The sequence below is a fragment of the Haliotis rubra genome, unplaced genomic scaffold (assembly GCF_003918875.1).
Source record: "Haliotis rubra isolate DU_JTF1 unplaced genomic scaffold, ASM391887v1 Scf257, whole genome shotgun sequence".
NCBI lineage: Eukaryota > Metazoa > Mollusca > Gastropoda > Lepetellida > Haliotidae > Haliotis > Haliotis rubra.
Window position 1 is genome coordinate 695,037 of NW_025766636.1, and position 22,398 is coordinate 717,434.

Genomic DNA, 22,398 nt, shown 5'->3' on the forward strand with positions numbered 1-22,398 from the left:
AATACAGATAGTGAAAAACATATGAAGAAAGGGTTTTGTTGGAAGTTTGAATATTTTATGATTTTGTCATAATAATGTCATCGAAGAGGATTTGAAGACGTATTTTCCATACACCAAGTTTACAACAAAAAGTCGACAGGCTTATGTGTCAAGTCAAATCTGAAAATTCATTGACCTTAATTAAGTGTTCAAAATATATCAAAGAAGATTTACCTATACGTTCCTCATTACAGTGATGCTATACCCTTCATCTGAAGTTTTGGAAAGGCATTTAGAATATAGACGAACATGAATACATGACACGCTTTATGGATAACAACGTCTTTTGTATTCTTTATATGACGTTCCTTGCTTCACCATCAGGTGAATGCTTTGTACCCACGTTGGGAATAAAACAGAAGTTGTTATTCATAAAACGTGTCATGTATGCCCTTCATCTGTACAGGTTTCTAATTATCACCACCACCATGACGCTGTATGTATTTATTTTTGTTACGTAATGCAGCGAGTGAGTTTAGTTTCACGCTGCTTTTAGCAATATTCCAGCAATATCACGGCGGGGGACACCAGAAATGGGCTTCACATATTGTACTCATGTTGGGAATCGAACCCGGGTCTTCGGTGTGACGGGCGAACACTTTAACCACTAGGCTACCCCACCGCCCCTGTTATGTAGATGGGCCTGTGGCCTTTAAACTGAATAAACATCCTCTACCATATGCCACACATCTACCTTTGTCAACAGTGTTGATACTTAGATTCTACTCCACACAGTAGGTTTTGCTTCTGAATGTCGAGCTGAAAGACTAATTATTAACGAGACAAACAATGATGTACCATTTAAGATATACGAGAAGGAAATGTGTTTTTTTTTCTTCTGTTTAGGTGTTTGAATGTTTTCGGCAAATGTCTTCTATGTTTGTTTTAGAATGTCACATGACGGAGTATTATGACCGAATTAACAAATGCACTGACTAACGGACATACCAAGAAGTGTCGGCTGCTATAGAAATGTTGGAGTTATCTCCCTTCCTGGACTCTTCAGTGCACTTGCCAACATGGCTGACTGGGAAGAAGTGAAACGTCTGGCAGCTGATTTTCAGCGTGTACAGCTGAGTACGACGAAACAAAAGTAATTATTTTTATCACATTGTTATGTTGAAACGAATGGCTCATTTTCAGTTTCCACTCTATTTGCTGTGTGTCTGTCTTTGTCAGTTTCTTGTTCAATATGTCGCGGCACCTTGTACATCGATGTGAGTGTCGCAACCAGCTGCAATTAATGATCATCAGATGACAGATGGTCCTTATCAATTTCAATTTTTTTTTTCACTGATAGCATTTAAATTTGTCTGTTTTGCCATTTCAATAGATACTACAACAGGTTTGTTGTCAGTCGATGCGTAACACAAACTAAGGAACTATGAAAACGAAAGTATTCTTTTAGGATTACATATTGTTTATGATCCATTTCATTTTCTCATGATACAAATTATGTATATCTTCAGAGACAAAATAAAGGAATTATTCAGAGTCTGATTTTCAACATTTATGTCTTTTCTTTTTTTCATCTAAGAAGCAAACTGATCACATATTACCATTCTCGGTTTGGTTTGGCTACATTATTCCATAATTATTTTTCGGTTTAGAAATGTGTATTCAATATTCACTCTGTCACTAAGGGTTCTGCTACTATTTTAGATTGTCTGAGAGGAACATTGTGGAGTTGGTTACAAAGCTGATTGAGCTGAAACTGATCGATGTGATCTACACAACAGATGGCAAGGAGTATCTCACCCATCAGGAGCTGGCGAAGGAGATCCGAGAAGAACTATATGTTCATGGAGGTACACATTAATCATCTACATGTTGGGATGTTACGTGTAAATGAGTGAGTGAGTGAATTGGTTTTCACTCTGCTTTTGTCAATATTATAAACAACACATCTTTGAACAACGGAATTGATCCTTGGCTTGGACAACGGAATTGATCCTTGGCTTGAGCAGTGTAACTACAAGGCAACCCAGATGTCCTTAGATATATTTTTGGTTAATTTCAATTAGATCATTTTAATATAGATATACTCTCCTGATAAGCAATTTCAAAACTTAATATTTCATTCATAAAATGGTTGAAGAATACAAACTAGGAACACGACCATGTGCACTAGTACCACTGAGAAAACAGGGTAGCAGCACTCAACAAGTTAAGTGTGTGTCCTGTAAAAATCATTAAGAAAAGACTAATACTACATCTGTGGTGTGATCATGTCTGTGTGATATTCCTGGGCAATTTGACTATTGCATTTGTAGTATAAGAATTAAAAACAATATTGTCATAAAACAGTACTAGTAATACAGATACCTGTTTCATTACTATTGCAATGGTTTGGTGACTGTTGTTTGGTACCATCCCTCTTTGTATGATTCTTTGCATGACCAACAAAGTTTAACATGTCTCTGAAACACAGCAAAGAAACACAGCAAAGAGTTGTTATGGATGTTAACTGTTGGTATATTGACATGCCATCAATATATAGACATGCCACCTTGAACGGTATCTCTAGGTACTAGTATACAAACTTCAGACATAACTTCAGTCATTAATCTATAATCATGATAATCGCTGCATCTTAAATGTACTGTTTGTTTGACTTTCTGCCTGATTTGATATGAGAGGCTGATGCATATTTTATCCCATCCCTGTGTTGTATTTAGGTCGTATCAACCTGGTTGAACTGCAGCAGATTCTCAATGTTGATCTGAACCACATCCAGGCCAAGGTGAACTCCATCGTCGGCCAGAACAGGAAGATCAGCCTGGTACTGGGACAGCTCATTGATGTGTAAGCCGTGACCACCATTCATGGATATTGAATACATAGGTTCTTCTTTTGTATTAGTTAGGATTACAAAATGTATAAATATTACCAGATTTTTATCCCATCGCAGCTGACTACCAACCCCCTCACAAAGTCACATGGTGTTTATCCTACGTGTTTGCAGACGTTGAAGGAAGGCAGATGTATGGCTTCCTTCTTGTCTTCCTTGATGACATACACCGTGTCGAGCACTTTGTCAAACATTCATGCTTCACTTGAATCATCCACACTTAATTTACACAGATGCCTTGGTTATTATCAGCAGTCTGTTAGAAGAAATATAAGGTGAAATTCTTCTCTCAGATTGTAGACAACATGTAATGTCAGTGTTATGATATATGTTTGTGGCTTTACTAAGCAACCTTGCTGATTTGCAATGTTATCTTATATAGCACCTATAAAGATCGTCTGGCTGAGGAGGTGAATGACAAACTTACTGAACAAGGCCAAGTGACCATTGCAGAACTGACAAAGACCTATGACCTGCCAGCCGACTTTCTCACTGAGGTATGTGTAACAACTTTGCCATATTTAAGCAGAGCAACTAAAAGGTGATAACAGGTGAATCTGTTTGTTATATTGGTTGCCAAATACGGAAAGAATGTCATGTGCACATGATGCAAGTGTTTTCTCACACATGACCTGGAGCATTCTGTCATTAGAGCATGGTTTGGTTTTCATGCTATTGAAAACAGGTTACCATGTTAATGTTTTAATTTCCTGTTCTTTTAAAGATGCATTGATATATCATAGTTGTAAACTGGCAAATCCAGATCCAGTAGGGAAGGGCGCTCCTTATTTTCAGACCTGTGTATCAGTCCTTTGTTGTGTTTTTGTGTGTGCGCCACAAGATATCCAGTTGCTGCTGAACAAGATTGATAGATGTTTCAGTTATGTTGTCTACACTATAATATTCTGTGTCATCCTCTTAAATCACTTTAGTTCATTAATAGAAGAAATATCTTTATGTCCCTTATGACAAACATTAATGTGTTGGATCCTGAATGTGTATTTCTATTGCAGGTGGTTCGTGCGAGACTTGGGTCTATAATCAAAGGTCAACTTGATAGCTATGACCGTGACGTCATCTTCACCCACGCATTTGTGACGAGGATGAAGGCCAGAATCCGTGGCTCACTCAGTGCTGTCACAAAGTAGGTGTAGCTGCACTATCACGTGATAATCAGACATATTGTGAGCAATGTTGTATAATGTGCAAACTGCAGGATCTTTGTACAGCATTTAGTTAAGTTGCAGTAATAGAACAGAATTATGTTGTCTTATCTAGCTCAATTATTATAGACCCAAGACCCCGTCTATTAAGGTACAGCAATAGAAATGGTTTCGTATTTTCAGGCTACATGCAATGGATGTTAAAGTGTTCCCATGGTATATCATTGTGCCAAATGGAGGAGTACTTTTAAGAGTGTCGTTTATCTGCGAAGAGGGTTATAAGCAGTTGTCCCTTTCCTTTTCATTGAACTAGCTGCTAACAATGGGTTGAGTTGTTCCAAAATGTGTTCCCTGAGTGTGTGGATGCACCGAAGACCCTCATTACCCATGTGTTCGAAGTAATGTTGGGAATTGGTTGAAATCTCACAATTGATGATTGCTTCATTACCATCGAACAATCATCGAAAAAAATTGGTTAGCATCATTTTTCAGATTTTCCTATCCAGGGTGCCATTGTACAAAACGACCTTAGCGCTAAGGCTACCTTAAGTCTACGTTAATGAATGGGAGTTACGGTCACCTTAGCGCGCTAAGATCGCTTTGTACAACGGCACCCAGGTTGTTATTCCAGATATGTGTAGTAGCCATCAAAGTGTCTTGTGACAGTAGTCACGGTAACACAGGCTAGGGTGTGAGAACTGTTTATTAGCTGGTGACAAACTGATGACAAACTGACGCCCTGTAACAAGGAATGAGATAATAAGAATACAGTTCATCTCACAGTCTGACATATAAAAGCAACAATTCTACATAATCATAAGTGATACAGATATCACTACTTTATATAAGCTTGACATATTGCGGTCGTTGAAGTTACACATGCAATACATGCATGATGTTGTTATGTTCAATTAATTATACATTACAAATATATATAAACATATGTACCCTGTGATTCCCACGGGGGTGTTGTTGTCCGTACTCAAGATAATCTTGTATGAACCTGTTCATGATATAAAACATACCATGAGTACTAATCTATTTACACATCTAAATATTTCATATAAACTATTATCAATTCAGTAATAAACAATACAAATTACTACCAGATAAACAAAACCACACATATAATCAGATATGGTATTTCTTATATGCATACACTCAACATATGCACACACACACATCACATTAATCTGATATAGATATATTTACATGAAGTGATTTATACATTACAATGGCATAAAAAGAACATAATAGTAACTAACCCTTTTAATTTCTGGTTTTGTGTGTGTCTCCAAGTGTCCAAGTGCAAGTTGTATGTGCCAGTGACAATAATGCCTATGTGGTTTGAAAGTGGGACACCTAATTCAAAATTAGCCAATCATTAAAATACCTGGGCTTATACTTTGATTGCTAGCTGATCTACCCGACACAGAAGTGGACTTACCCAATGAAATTACTTAACAAAAGAAATGAGCTTTAATGATACTAGTTTACTTGCAACTGCTGAAATATCTTATGCAGCCTGAAATAAGAGATTTGATTATTTAGAAATCAGTGAAGATGACTGGTTCATATATCTGAAATTAATACAATAAATAGTTATTAATTACTGTATTGCCTGAAATATACAAATGACATTATTTTAAACATGTTAAAGTAAAACAGCAAAATGATAAAGCATAATCACTATGTACAGACTTAAACTCTACCACATATGTATAACATGATGCAACTTACTACTTTAAAGTGATAACTAATATATCATGAACATAAACTTCCTTGAATCTTAGAGAAATATTCAGTCATGGCTTTTCAGTTAGTGAAGTGAGTTTTCTAAGAAATAAACACGTTTTCAGGCCCTGACAACTTCTAAGATATGTTCAATTGTCAAGTTTTTGAAAGACTAAAACAGTAGTTCCAAAATCGTTTATGTTCGATTATGAGAAAATGTGATCGATTGATTGGTCGTTTGGTCACTGCGACCAATCTTTGATTATTTCAATTACATGTAATTGGAACACCACTAGTCTGAAGCCGATTCATTGTGGATGCTAACAGTGATATGGGTGAATGATGCTTAAAGTTCATGCATGACTGGAGCCATATTCAACCCTCTACTATGTATTTATCAGACCATTTGTTGCAGGCCGACGCCTGTGCTCTCCGTGATGTCCCAGCATGGCTGCAAGGAGAGACTCTTTCATAGTAAGACTCTACCACAATATAGTATTTAGTAACTTCATGATCAGTTACCATGTTAGATCAGCTATAAAATACCAGTCCTATTTTGAAAAGGGATGATCAAGGTCAATGAAACCGTTGTAAATCATATAACTATCCACTAACACCAATTTATTGAAATAGTTTTGTTTCTCAAGTTCACACATGATTGCATTTTCTTTCTAGCTATATTAGAGAAACTGATCAAGACGGGACGTCTGGCAGGTTCAGTATCTGGAGGTAAAAAACGAGAAGGCAACATACATTCCAGACATCTACACACAGTCACAGAATGAGTGGGTTGATGCCTTCTACAAACAGAATGGATATCTAGGTACGTGTGTGGAGTAGTTTAGTCTTGTGTCATGCACATACATCTCGAACAACATTTCTGTTTCTTGATGTTCAAACCTGTATGGAATTCATGAAAAGCTACACTATTTGAATGCATCAAAGACAGCAGACATTATGGAGAACCAGAATGAAATTGGGGTGAACTTGAGTATTTGTTGTGTAGAGGTGATTCGTTTTGACTACTGTATGCGTGTACCATGGTATTGTAGGTATAACTGTATGCTCCACAGTCCTTAGATGTGTACTGGTATTTCTGGTAAATCAGTTTAATTATGCATCACAGTTTGGTCATACTCTTTGGACATATCTTCATGTTATATCGGTGTGTATTTATAAGAGTTTCACTATCCAGAGTATGACTCGCTGTCGAGACTGGGGATATCTGACGTGAAGAGCTTCATCAAGAAGCGTTTCAAGGATGAGCCAATCACCTACTTGAAGACATGTTGTGCTGGGAAAGGAATTCAGGACCAGATTGAGGCTACAGCTGAAGAAGCCCTCTCTACAGGAGGATGGGTGGACATTATGGTAAGTCACAGAGTTATTGCATAAAACTTGAAGGCTGGTGTGGTAGTCCAGTGGTTAAAGTGTTGACGTGGCAGGTATTAGCACAGGTGTGGGTGCAGGTGAGAAGTGTGTGCGTGTCCATGTGTGTTGTGAGTGACCCAGCATGTACCTTCATACCCAAATGGCTGGATACTTACAGGCTTCTGTGATATAACTGACATAGTTGTTGTGCCAGTCACTTCAGAGCCATGCAGTAGTTTAACTAGGGCACACTTCTGTGTATGATCTGAGACATATATAGTATGACCAGAAATTATTGAGAATTTTAGGAATATGTTTAATTGGATTTCTAGTATAAACAACCTTGACCAGCTATCAACTGCTTGGTTTCATTCAAGAGAGACAACTCTGTTAATCCTTTTTCATTAATTTGTGAAGAGTTACCCCCCTTTGTTTACTTGCTAGCAGACGACATTTTCAGTGATCCTCAGTATGGATGATTTAGAGAAGGGGAAGTTGATTTTAGAGTATTATAACAAGGACATCAGATCAGCTAAAGTGATTTCAAGTAGAACAGGCATCCCTTTGTCCACTGTTTATCGTGTTTTGAAAAATATTGCAAATGGATATGGCATTGAGCACCAGGGAGGCGCAGGTAGGCCCAGAAAATTGACTGTCGGTGACAGGAGGCGGCTTGGTATTCTTGTTTCTAAAAACAAATGAAGGAGTTTAGAAAACTTAAGGCTGTATATGATTGATAGAGGAACTGTGGCTGTCTGTAAAGAGACAATTAGAACTGAGCTGCATGCAATGGGTTGGCAGAAAAGTCGAGGAATTCCATCACTGATCATGAAACCTGAACAAAAGGAGCGCAGGTTGAACTGGTGCTTACAGCATAGAAATTTTAACTGGGACAATGTGATTTTCTCAGATGAAAGTTCTGTTTGGCTGTTTCCTAATACACTGAAATTCTGGACCAAACAAACTGAAAAACCTTTGTATCAGCATCCAAAGTACAGTCCAAAATTTAACATGTAGGGTGGCATATCTGTGTTAGGGGCAATGCCCCTCTGTGTATTTGAAGGGAATATGAACAGTGAGCGGTACACAGATATTCTCGAGGGACATCTACTTCCATCTGCTCACGTGTTCTATGGAAATTTTTATATTTTCCAGCAGGACAACGACCCAAAACATTGTTCAACGCATTCACAGGCCTGGTTTCGGCCCCCAAAAAGGCCTTTTTAGACTGGCCAAGCTATAGCCCTGACCTAAATCCAATAGAAAATGTTTGGGGACTTATGAAGGAAAGTGCCAATAAGAAAATCTGACAAATATTGCTGAAATGAAAGAAGAGGTGGTCTGATATTGGGACAGCATGGACCACGACTTTCCAACTTCTTTGATCAGTAGTTATGCCCCGTCGCATTGAAGCCTACATTGCTGCCCATGGTGACTTGACAAAATACTAACTGTTCACCTGTCTTTGAACCTGGAGTTATGTTCTGCTAATGAGTAATGATTGAATTTTTTTTTTAAAATTACAATCTTTAAATTCTCAATAATTTCTGGTTGTACTTATGTAAACCAGGGGCCATATTTCTCTAGCTATAGGATATTAAACTCAGTCTTTCCATCACGTTCAGGTACCATGTGGAATATTTCAAACATGTACTGAGCTGTTTAGTATAGAACAACTCCCTGTATGAGATAAAACAACCACAAGCCTACTATTGAGCATCTGGAGCCTTATGGAGGATCTGACCAAGCTGATACGAGTCTTCATGCTTTAGTTTTATATTTGAAAGATGTAACAAAATGTGCTAGCCATGTTAACTGTTTACTGTGTTTTTGCTTTCAGACCGTGATGCCGTCCATATTCAGCGTCAAGGATGCAGGACAGCTGTTGACCAATTATCTGCGGGGCCGTCAAGGTGTAATTGTGTGCTGTGAGAGCATTGTGGCGAGCGAGAGTCTCATATCTGAGTGTAGCAAGCCATTTTCAGAACTCATGACATCAAAAGCAAGGAAGGTGAGTTAGTTTCCTTGTATGTGCATAAAGCTGTTGAACTGAAATCAGACCTTCGTCTCTGATTCAATATCTCACACCATCAAGGTCTGACAAACTAGCAGTCGGAAATGTCAGAGGTCTCGCCAGGAAAACTTTCTTGTCAGCCAATCAGTGTCACTTCTTTTAAATTCTTATGTAAGAGGCCACTAACGGGATCGGGTGGTCACACTCGCTGACTTGGTTGACACACGTCATCGCATTCCAGATGCATAGATCGATGCTCATGCTGTTGATCACTGGATTGTCTGGTTCAGACTCGATTATTTACAGACCGCCACCATACAGCTGGAATATTGCTGAGTGCAGTGTAAAACTAAACTTACTCACCCACTCTAAATTCTTAAGGTGAAAATAAACCTATCTGAACGGCACATCTGTCTTTTTTCTTCCTTAAGTGGCATTTAGAAGGGGGTATGATGAAGGGGAACACTTTTTATGGATAGACAACTCATGCCCACCCGATGATGGGATCTGCCTGGACACCTTTGATTCTTTCACTGAGGGTGAGATAGCTGCACTCTTCAAACGGTCAAAAAAGACATTGTGTCTTTTCGATCCGATGCCAACTCGTCTCCTTGATGACTTTTTGGAGACTCTTTTGCCAGTTATCACGAAACTGATCAACTTGAGCTTAGGTAATGGTGTCTTTCCAGAGGTGTTCAAGCAAGCTGTGGTAAAGCCATTACTTAAGAAAGACAATTTGGATATCAATACTCTCAAGAATTACAGACCTGTCTCCAACCTCTCTTTCCTTTCCAAGATCCTTGAACGTGCAGTTGATGTCAGACTCAGATCCTATCTCTCTTCAAATGATTTTCTGAACAGATTCCAATCAGCCTATCGTCCCTAGGCACAGTACCGAGACCGCCTTTACTTCAAATTCTGAATAACTTGAGATGCCATGCGGATTTGGGTAATGTGTCACTTCTCCTCTTGCTTGATCTCTCAGCGGCGTCGACACGGGTCAACCATCAGAAGCTCCTTAGCCGCCTTCAGGATGACTATAACATACAAGGGGATGCATTGGCCTGGTTCCGTTCCTATCTGAGCATGAGGAGTCAGTCAGTTCTTGTCTCTGAAAGCATCTCTGAGTCAACGATCCTAGAGTGTGGTGTACCCCAGGGCTCAGTCCTTGGGCCGCTTCTCTTTGTGTTATACACAAACCCTTTGGAGAAGGTCATTGATAACTTTGATCTGAATCACCACGCATTTGCAGACGACCTCCAATTGATGGATTCCTTCAAACCAGAGGATGTACAAATAGCCAGATCTAGAGTGAGTCAGTGCACGAAGGCAATTAGTTCATGGATGATGACAAATGAGCTGAAGCTCAATGATGATAAGACTGAGGCTATGTTGATTGGCACATCGCAATGTCTGAAAAGGATAAACTCTACGGACATCACAGTAGCCAACTCAGATATCCCACTTTCATCCAGTGTAAAAACCTAGGTGTTCATCTTGATCCTTGTCTCACCATGGAGCAACATGTGAACCATCTCTGTAGAGTAGGCTACTTCCATCTCCACTCTATTGGTAACATCCGCCATCTTGTAACCACAGATGCTGCTAAAGTTCTCACTCAGTCACTTGTTCTCTCCAGGATTGACTATTGCAATAGCCTACTGTTTGGAATCTCCAATGATCTTCTCTTCAGACTTCAAAAACTTTAGAATGCTGCCGCCAGAGTTGTCACTAAAACATCCAAATGGACTCACATAACCCCAATCCTCCAGAGTCTGCATTGGCTGCTGGTTGAAGCAAGAATTCATTTCAAGATCTGCACTCTTGTTTTCCGCTGCAAACACGCCTAGCTCCTCCATACCTCTCTGAGATGTTGTCAACATATATGCCTGCCCGCTCTCTCCGCCTCAGAATCAACATCTTCTCTCAGTTCCCCAAGTTCGCCTCAAACACTTTGGCCATAGGTCATTCAAATTTGCAGCACCAACCCTATGGAACAGTCTTCCTACTCCCATAAAAAATGCTTCATCCCTAGAAGCATTCAAATCGGGACTCAAAACCTTCCTCTTCAAAAAAGTCTACAACCTATAACTGCAAAATACTCTCACGGTTATTTTTGGCTAATTGTCATATCTTCTTCTTGAACTCTAGTCACTCTTTTTATATGTAGCGCTTTGAGCATGCTCTGGATGGACTATGGCGCATAAGAAATATCCATTTATTATTATTATTATTATTATTATTGCAGTGGATGCGACATTTCGGTGTAGATCCTAACATCGTTAAGCAGCAAATGATAATGGTGTTAGGATCTACACCAAAACGTTGCATCCACTGCAATAAAGAATTTGTCTATCCATAAACACTGTTCCTCTTCATCTGTCTTTTATATAGCTTAAACAAAATAGACAGGATGCTCTGAACGGTGAGAAAAAAAAATGCCAGACTCCTCATTGACACTGTACATCCTGTTATGTCAGCTTCACCTGTCAATCACCAACTTCTGACTGCTCCCCAGCTGACCATGAAAACACCTGCAGCTCAAGCACTTGCTTGAGTTACAACTAGTCAGTGACAAATTCCTTAAGAAAATTGATATCTGATCAGCTAAATCAACTCCATACATCCTTCATTTCTGTTTGTCACAAGTTCACAAGTTGCTACTTTGTTTGAAATTGCTCACACAAGTTTTGACAAGAATTATAATGAAACGAGTTGGAAAGAGCATATTTTCATTAAAAACCAGCATATTCTTTTTAAAAAGAAGTAACTTGATGTGTCCTATTATGATTCAGTGAGTGAGTGAGTTTAGTTTTACGCCGCACTCAGCAGTATCCCAGCTATTTGGCAGCGTATGATTCAGTATATAAGAGAGAACTTGTATTGTGAAAATAGTTTCCAGATTGAAGATGTTTACTATTTGTGTCCAGGAAGCCAAATCTAACCCAGTGTTCCTGAACACCGAGGGAGACAAGAAGGGAGGTAAACTGGCAGGCCTGGACGATGGAAGCTCTGCTCGGGAAGACAAGAAAGACCAGCGAAGAAAAAAAGCCGCCTGTAAATACTGACTTTATGTTTAGCACTTTCACTCTAGCAGTGCGTTTGTTTACTTCATGTTGTGGGATACTGAACAATAACTGGTATTCAGTCACATGCTATTTCATCACATAACTGTGATAACCCATCTAACATGTTTGCATTTCTTTTAATTAGATCAGAGACCGTATAATAGATCTATTATATGGTCTCTGATTAGATGTATATATTTTGAAACTCTCTTGATATGGACGAAAGTTCACCAGTTGAATTTGTCCTCAATAACAAATTACATGTTCAGAGTATTTCACTTTTACCATCTTGGCTTCTGAAGGTGATTTTGTCACACTGAATTGTATCACAATGGTTTGCGGACCGTTGTTGTGTAGCTGTTTACCGGGGTGTTACCAGTCATATGACGTCACATATCTTTATATGACACTGAACTCTAATCTTAACCATCAACACACAGGTTATCACTGTTGGCAAGCTAAACAAGTTGGGAGGATGGGCTTGGATCATAAGTAAAATATCATCGTGACATCAAACATGTCAACACTTATTGATAAAGGTTTAAGGCTCCTTGGCAGGCCTCAAGAGTTTCAAACTGTTGGCTTGTGTTGTTGTACTTGATATCAGGAGACACTTTATTGTGATTCTGTATGTATGCATGGAAATTCTACAGCAGTAATCATCCAGAAGGTTGGAATTCAGTATTACAGGGTCAGGACTAAGGGGGTTTGGTTGTAGTTCTTAGTATGAAACAGCTTATCTTTATAGCCATGCAGAATTGCAATGTTTCGCAGTAGTTGATTGCAAGAAATATGTATAGAAATGAAAATCTGATAAAATGATGGATGACTGTTGTGTCAAATTAATTGAATTTCATTATTTTGTCTTCAGTTTATAAGTTTTCGAAGCAATAGTGTTGGTCATTGCTGATGCTATCAACCAGTTGTCTGTACCATCTCAGTTGTGTACATCAGCCATTATATAGTACGATATTTGGCTGAGAGTTGTTTGTATAAGCATCTTGTCAGGTGTAAATGAACTGTAGATCCTGGATGTACAGTTGTACATACCCACTACACTGTAGATCCTGGATGTACAGTTGTACATACCCACTACACTGTAGATCCTAGGTAACAGTTGTACACACCCTCTACACTGTAGATCCTGGATAACAGTTGTACATACCCACTACACTGTAGATCCTGGATAACAGTTGTACATACCCACTTCACTGTAGATCCTGGATAACAGTTGTACACACCCACTACACTGTAGATCCTGGATAACAGTTGTACATACCCACTACACTGTAGATCCTGGATAACACTTGTACATACCCACTACACTGTAGATCCTGGATAACAGTTGTACATACCCACTACACTGTAGATCCTGGATAACAGTTGTACATACCCACTAGACTGTAGATCCTGGATAACAGTTGTACATACCCACTACACTGTAGATCCTGGATAACAGTTGTACATATCCACTAGACTGTAGATCCTGGATAACAGTTGTACACACCCACTACACTGTAGATCCTGGATAACAGTTCTACACACCCACTACACTGTAGATCCTGGATAACAGTTGTACACACCCACTACACTGTAGATCCTGGATAACAGTTCTACACACCCACTACACTGTAGATCCTGGATAACAGTTGTACACACCCACTACACTGTTGATCCGGATAACAGTTGTACCCACCCACTACACTGTAGATCCTGGATAACAGTTGTACATACCCTCTACACTGTAGATCCTGGATAACAGTTGTACACACCCACTACACTGTAGTTCCTGGATAACAGTTCTACACACCAACTACACTGTAGTTCCTGGATAGCAGTTGTACCCACCCACTACACTGTAGATCTTGGATAACAGTTGTACCCACCCACTACACTGTAGTTCCTGGATAACAGTTGTACACACCCACTACACTGTAGTTCCTGGATAACAGTTCTACACACCCACTACACTGTAGATCTTGGATAACAGTTCTACACACCCACTACACTGTAGATCTTGGATAACAGTTGTACCCACCCACTACACTGTAGATCCTGGATAACAGTTGTACACACCCACTACACTGTAGATCCTGGATAACAGTTGTACACACCCACTACACTGTAGATCCTGGATAACACTTGTACATACCCACTACACTGTAGATCCTGGATAACAGTTGTACACACCCACTACACTGTAGATCCTGGATAACAGTTGTACACACCCACTACACTGTAGATCCTGGATAACAGTTGTACACACCCACTACACTGTAGATCCTGGATAACAGTTGTACACACCCACTACACTGTAGATCCTGGATAACAGTTGTACATACCCACTACACTGTATCTCTGGGTTGTGTTGCAGCCAGCACAAAAAGTGGAGGGGGGACACAGGGACGTGAGGCGAAGATGAAAGCAACAAAGAAAAAGTACCGAACTGGTCGTGGCGATCAGGAAGACGATTCTGATGATGACACTGTTCAGTCTTCCAACACACGCACAAAGCCAGGCGAGGTGACATTTATGACCATCACTGAAATGTCAGATGTCATCCGTAAACAGGAGAAGCTTCAGGATTGTCCGGAAGACTTGATCAGTGAAATAGCCAGCAAGTTGTACAGGTGGGAGTTTGTTGCTAGTTTACTGTGCCTCATTAACTATGTTTTGATCAGTCCAGAAAGGTAGACTGTTAATTCATGTTAGACTTATTTCAGTTATTTAGCAATGCCATGATATGTGTTTGACTGCTGGTACTAGTCTGGGCCTGTGCTGTTCTAGCCCACTGAGATACCATGCCACAGTTTGATGAGGATACCCCACTCACACATAGTATACAGAGGAACTAATAAGTACAATGTCTTTCAGGATGATGTGTCCAACGGGTTGAGCTAGTGACCTTCACCTCTCTTGGGACAGATGTTTTTGCCCCAGAAATTGTAGTTACTGTACTAGTAATTAAAGATGAGTGAGTGAGCTTAGTTATACGCCACACTCTGCAATAATTCAGCCATATATCTGTAAATAATAGAGTCTGGGCCAGACAATCCAGTGATCAACAGCATGAACATCGATCTACGTAATTGGGATACAGTGACAGTTGTCAAGCAAGTCAGTGTGCCTAACCACCCGATCCCGTTAGTTGCCTCTTATGACAAGCATGGGTTACTGAAGATCAATTCTAAGCCGGATCTTCATGGCTTAGTTAAGGATGCGCTGTTGTGAGTGAGTGAGTGAGTTTGGTTTTACGCCGCTTTTAGCAATATTTCAGCAACATCACGGCGGGGAAACCAGAAATGGGCTTCACACATTATACCGTGTGGGGAATCGAACCCGGGTCTTCGGCGTGACGAGCCAACGCTTTACCCACTAGGCTACCCCACCATCCCGATGAGCTGTTGACCAGTTGGATATGGCCATTAGTGTTGACCACTGATTTCAGATCACAACATAATTTGGGGTCAGAGTTGCCTCTCTTAACCATGTCAGGATCTGCTGACAATCATTAGTTTGAAGCTCAGATTTACCATGATGATGATCTTAATGGTTCCTGTTGTGTGGATCAGCACAATGGGTAACTTGCATGTTTGCATATCATTGTACCTTGATGGGAGTACTTATTGCTTATTATCTTTAATCACTGGATTGTCTGGTCTAAACTCTGTTTTCATGCTGCCATAATATAGGTAGAATATTGCTAAGTGATGTTTTAAGTAGTAATTTGTTGACCATTTAGTGTTGTGTCTGTCATGGCTCTAGCACTGAGAGTTGACCGCAGTATTTCTCTGGACATAAATGGCCAAGTGGCCATACAATCATGGCAGGTCACCCTGACCTAGCTGTCATACCTCCGACTAATGTACAACTGTGTATACTATGTCCACATTGTTCTGTGTCCAGACCGCTGACTCGACAGTTCCAGGAAGTGGCGAAGTCTATATTCATGGAAACATCTGGCACTGCGACAGGCTCAGACAGAAAGAAGACCCATGGAGAGTTGCAAGAGAAAGTGTCAGGGCTGTGGACCAATGCTAAACTGTTTGAGAAGGGGCTGAAACACTTTGGTGGTGAGATATGCTCTGTTGATATTTGCCTGCTCAATAGGGCAGGACCAACTTGCATTCGGGATTTGGGAGGTTCAGATGTTTTAGTTCTGATTTGAGACAAATGCACCCAACATATTTTCCTCATGATGCCCATCCTGTGTTGTGAGCAGTTTTACTTGTTTTTAAACCCTGAACAAAATAGTTTTTATGTTAGTTTCTTTGTCAAGTTGTTAATAAAATCAGTCATAAAATTATCAGTCCTTAACTAATGATTGTATAGTTCACCTTGCAGTATTTGTGTTGAAAGCAGACAGGATTGATGTCAGGTAAAGAACAGGACCAAGGTGTACAATGATGATCATGCCTGTTGTTTGTGTAGGTGATACCCACGTGCAGCTAGTCAAGTATTTGCTGAACACTGTGTGCACCGACATCACCAACATTGTGTTGAATGCTGTGGCTACTGACAGCCTTATGTCTGTCATTGATGATGAAGGTCTCACACCAGAGGTAGGCAGACAATGTGCTTGGAACTCTGTTGGATTATTGGTCAAATGTGTCTTTTTCTGATCTTGTTATTTGCCACAATATTCCTTATGTTGAGTTGACAATTGTGATTATTCTGTGGAGTAAACTGTCAAATACAGGAAACTAACAAAGTTAAGTTTTGATAGAGGAATTTACTTCACCATGTTTATGTACTGTCAACTATGTTTAGAAGGAACACACTTATAGAAAACTGCCAGATATAATGAACTATTTGGGGGTCTCGGACACTTCCTGTTGAAATGTATTTAAGTAAGACAGGGTGTAGTACCCGCGATTGTCCAGGCTACTATATCTCCATTCTTCAAATGAATTCCCTGGATCCTATCGCTGCCACGGCTTTGTTTCAGTAGGAAAACACTTCCATCACCTAAGTGTGCATATATGGTATCTTTCTATTCATCCCAGGCCAGGCTGAAAGTAATTAGCAGTCTCCCTGCAGCGGAACAGACCATGATGACCAAGCTACATATGTCCGTCACGGGGAAGGTAGGGAACACTCGCATTATCTGGTGTGTATGTGTGTAATAGGACATGTCAGGTGAACTTGCTAATAAGCTATTCAGCCTAGAGGCTCTGACATTCTTGGAACAAGTGAGTGAGGTGTGCAGAACGGTATATCTAATTTCTGTCATAGCCATATTGAAACTGTAAAGTTTCACAAGTCCTGCAGCAGGCAGAGATGACAAACTTAATGGATGATAAACTCCTTTATTTTGACAATGGCGACGTTTCGGTATAGATTCTTAGATCGTTTTCAAGCATATGAGCGTTTTCAAGCATAAGAACGGTATGAGAATCTAAACCGAAACGTCGCGATTGTCAAAATAAAGAAGTTGATCATCCATAAAGTTTTGGGGGTGATGGGGTAGCCTAGTGGTTAAAGCGTTGGCTCGTCACGCTAAAAGACCCGGGTTCGATTCCCAACATTGGTACAATATGTGAAACCCATTTCTGGTGTCCCCTGCCGTGATATTGCTGGAATATTGCTAAAAGCGGTGTAAAACCATACTCAATCACTCAATCACTCCATAAAGTTTTGTCATCTCTATACCACCAACTTCTGGAATGCCACTCAAACATATCATGCAGCAGGTATTTTGTATGAATAGTAATATGTTTTCTGTTATATTTTTCGATTTGAGGTCAACCTTTCACCTTCACATAATGCTGTCTAGTGTTGGTCTAATTTTGACATCTCCCTCTGAAAGATTTTTATCAACAGGATGGAACTGAAAGCTGTGTATTTGATCCCAGACAGGATGTCTGCATAAAAAATGTATGCTTGCATAGCATGATGATGTGATTTTAGAAAACCTGGTAGGAAAGGGTGTGGAGTGAAACAGACAGGTGCTTGGAAAGGTGTAGGGAAAGGGTGTGGAGTGAAACAGACAGGTGCTTGCTGTCTGTGGGCAGGCAGAGGTGTAGGGAAAGGGTGTGGAGTGAAACAGACAGGTGCTTGCTGTGAAACAGACAGGTGCTTGCTGTCTGGAGAGGGGTGTGGGGTGAAACAGCAGGCAGTGTAGGGAAAGGGTGTGGAGTGAGCAGGCAGGTGCATGCTGTCTGTGGGCAGGCAGTGTGGGGGTGAAAGAGGCTGTGGGCAGGGAGAGGTGTAGGGAAAGGGTGTGGAGTGAAACAGACAGGTGCTTGCTGTCTGTGGGCAGGCAGAGGTGTAGGGAAAGGGTGTGGAGTGAAACAGACAGGTGCTTGCTGTCTGTGGGCAGGCAGAGGTGTAGGGAAAGGGTGTGGAGTGAAACAGACAGGTGCTTGCTGTCTGTGGGCAGGCAGAGGTGTAGGGAAAGGAAAGGGTGTGGAGTGAAGCAGGCAGGTGCATGCTGTATGTGGGCAGGCAGAGGGGTAGGGAGAGGGTGTGGAGTGAAACAGACAGGTGCTTGCTGTCTGTGGGCAGGCAGTGGGGCAGGGAGAGGGTATGGAGTGAAACAGGCAGGTGCTTGCTGTCTGTGGGCAGGCAGAGTGGTAGGGAAATTCTCAAATTCATACAAGCTTTCGAAAGGGTGTGGAGTAGAAACAGACAGGTGCTTGGTTTCATTTGGTTTAGACTTGTAGTTGAAATAGTTGAATTAAGTGGCATTTGTCCTAGGTGGCATTTTGTTCGGTTGGCATTTGTCCGGGTGTTTTTTGTCTGGGTGGCTTTTGTCCTGCTCCCGAAATATATAGAGGAAGTTTCCTGTAGCTTAAGACTTAAACCTTGTTTTTTTTTACTAAATATGTGCACTTCCAGAATTTAAGCTTTGGGCTTAACTATTGTTCTATTCTTTGATAACCAAAGTGGGACTTTTTTATTGTTAAGCCAGGGGCTTAAATACATGAATTCTCTGTTACAAATAGATAGTACTGGAACACAGAGAAAGTTGAAACAGACTATAGACCATGCCCTGATACCCTGGAGTTATATGCTTGGGCACTTACTCCCTCATATTCTTCACTATCTGCCTCAAGACAATATTGTCAATTATCTTGATGTTTTTGGTGTTCGTTCAGTATGACCTTCCCCTGAAGCTATAGTCTAAATCTGTTTCATGCTTTCTGCTGTTTATATGTGCACATAACAATAAGCTTATGTGCTGCGCTTTCGAATGGCTTTGTTTTGTTGTAGTTTTTATTAAAAACTATAAGTAAATGTCTCTCAACTTAGCACAGTGAACCAATTGAAAATGTAAATATGAATGATAATATTTCTTTCAGGCAAATTGTGTTCAATCATCGTCAGTCTCTAGTGGAGAGCGTGAAGGATGAGAGTGACCCCGCCATGGCTCTCCACCTTGCTGCAGTCATGCTGTTCCAGACCTACACACAGATGATGGTGCATGCCCCGGGGCGAGTTGTGCCACAGATCATCGAGTACCTAGAATCCTACATGGTCAAGGACCAGCACAAAACACTAGTCACTCTACAAGGTAAGACAGAGTTGTGCCACAGATCATCGAGTATCTAGAATCCTACATGGTCAAGGACCAGCACAAAACACTAGTCACTCTACAAGGTAAGACAGACTTGTGCCACAGATCATCGAGTACCTAGAATCCTACATGGTCAAGGACCAGCACAAAACACTAGTCACTCTACAAGGTAAGACAGAGTTGTGCCACAGATCATCGAGTACCTAGAATCCTACATGGTCAAGGACCAGCACAAAACACTAGTCACTCTACAAGGTAAGACAGAGTTGTGCCACAGATCATCGAGTACCTAGAATCCTACATGGTCAAGGACCAGCACAAAACACTAGTCACTCTACAAGGTGAGACAGAGTTGTAGTCCTTGTGGCAGGTCCAGGGTCTGCTGGTTGTGAGTTAGAATCCAGATGTGCCCTGAATATGCTGCAATCTGTGTCTTGGAAATAAGCAAACAAGTTCCTAATACTTGATTATGAGTAAACAATGCCTTTTAAAAAAGTGGTCAGATGCAACATATGTTATATTTGGGATTACACATTCTTTCTCAGTAAAGTACAGATTCTAGTACCAAAAAAGTATGACAAATTGTTCTTTTCTGATAAAGTGAAATCCTTTATGCATGTATAACATATGTTCCTTAATTGTGAGATCAAAATAATGGTACTCTGTTAGAGAAATATTTTGTGATGACTTTAAGTGGCACAAGATGTAAACAAACTTTGCACTTCCCCAGAACATGTGGTGAAGCAGGCCAAGCTCCAGGCCGACGGTGCTGCCGCTGCTGATGCCGAAGCTGTTACTGCAGTCATGGAGGAGATCAAGCCTCTTTTGCCACAGGTGAAAGAAATAGCCCTAACTGCCAAGAGAAACTCACCCAAAGAGGAGGAAGACAAGTAATTCTGGTGTTGAGTGACTCTGGATTATCTACAGCCCTTGATGGATTGTGCCACCATGTCTCGGTGAGACTGTTTCAACACGAATCAATGAGAGATTACACTTGATGTCCAGACATGTACTGTTTCAGGAATGAAGGCTGATATACTGGGATATTCAGTGTGACCCTGTTATCCACTACCCATCGGAACAAGGGATATTGTCTGGAAGAACATTTCCCGTTCAATTAGGAATATTAATGTCTTCATGGAACCTAATTTCTAAGATAGGATTTGGGAATTCATTGTGCACATACACTATAAACATCAATAATCATTGCCATTTTAAAAACTGGTCAAATGCACTATGTCATAGTTGGTATTACACTTTTCAGTAAAGTACAGATTCCAGTACTTTTGCGCAGGTTGTTTTCAAAATGGGAGTTGGTCAGATCGCCCACTAGAATCTCTACTTGCTGAGGAAGTGTAATTCCAAATATAACATGTTACGTTGATAATCAACTACTGTAATGTTTGTTATTGTCAAATTAATTATATGACTATTCCAGAGTCTGCTATTGTCAGGAACCCGGTGTCTTCCTGAATGAGTAACCACGAAGGCTCGTTAATATGGGTTCAACTTGTGTTGGATAACAACATTTAGTTAAGTTGTATATCTGTGACATCAAACTTTTGAACTGCTTCTAAAGAGCTGCTTGTCTCTCAGTACTCTGCTACCGTGGTAAACATGTCTGCCATTAGGGGCTGCATGTTGTGGAAGGGCCACTCCAGATCATGCCTGTTATGTTCAATATTTGGTGGTTGGGTGCCGAGAGGCATTATTATATTTTTGTACAGAAGACCCAGCTTATCAGTTTCATAAAATGTATAAAATGAATATTGCTATATAATAAAATGGAAACAATCCTAAAGTATTTTTTCAGTTAATCTAATGATTTGATTGTTATCAGCAGTACTGGATTTTCAACTTTGTGATTGTGTAACAGATGACATTCTAAAGGACAATATGGCTACTGTCAAACAGTTGAGAGATGAGAAGTATATTTGGCCTGGCCCTGATTTCTCAAAACAAACTTAAGTCTGAGTTTTAACTTAAGTTAGAGTTTTTACTCAAATTTGAAAAAGTGCAGGTAAATGCATTTCCCAAAATAAACTGAAATCAATATCAAACTCAAATTTAGTAGACAATTTGATTTTTGTGGATAGATAACTTAAGTTGTTTGGGCTTTTTGTATTTAAAGAATGCAGTTGAGTTAAAAATTCAGCTGTTTCAAATTGTCAAACTCAGTTTGAAATTTGAGTAAAAACTTTTGTTTCGAGAAATCGGGGCCAGTTTTGGTATCTCATGGAAACATCTTAGTAAGTATACTGAACAGTCTGGCTCATGGTAGGTACTACTCCACAGATAAATACTGACCCGTGAAGATCTGGGTTCAAATTTTGGTCTTCAGTAACCCATGCTTGTCGTAAGAGGCGACTAACAGGATTGGTCAGGCTCACTGACTTGGTTGACACATGTCATCATATCCCAGTTGCGTAGATCAATGATCATATTATGTTTATCACTGCATTGTCTGGTCCAGATTTGATCATATACAGCCTGCCGCCATATAGCTGGAATACTGCTGAGTTTGCAGCGTTAAACGACGAACAGATTAATGCCACTTTCATGGGGCTTGCCCCATGAGATAATTCCATGCTGCAGTTGGATGCTCCACCCAAACACCGACTTCAAGCTGATCAGTACCT

General features: G+C 40.3%; 1 protein-coding gene across 1 annotated transcript; it reads left to right on the forward strand.

Moving 5' to 3' along the window:
• Positions 1–1,000: 1,000 nt before the first annotated feature.
• LOC124279842 (E3 UFM1-protein ligase 1-like) lies at positions 1,001–20,773 on the forward strand. Its single transcript, XM_046715721.1, is given in 17 exon segments — positions 1,001–1,132; positions 1,702–1,847; positions 2,718–2,844; positions 3,273–3,387; positions 3,904–4,034; positions 6,203–6,261; positions 6,463–6,524; positions 6,526–6,610; positions 6,983–7,158; positions 8,999–9,169; positions 12,103–12,229; positions 14,615–14,870; positions 16,147–16,313; positions 16,672–16,802; positions 17,247–17,327; positions 19,495–19,756; positions 20,490–20,773. Coding segments are annotated over 17 exon segments (2,334 nt in total). The 5' UTR covers positions 1,001–1,058; the 3' UTR covers positions 20,654–20,773.
• The last annotated feature ends 1,625 nt before the right edge of the window (positions 20,774–22,398 follow it).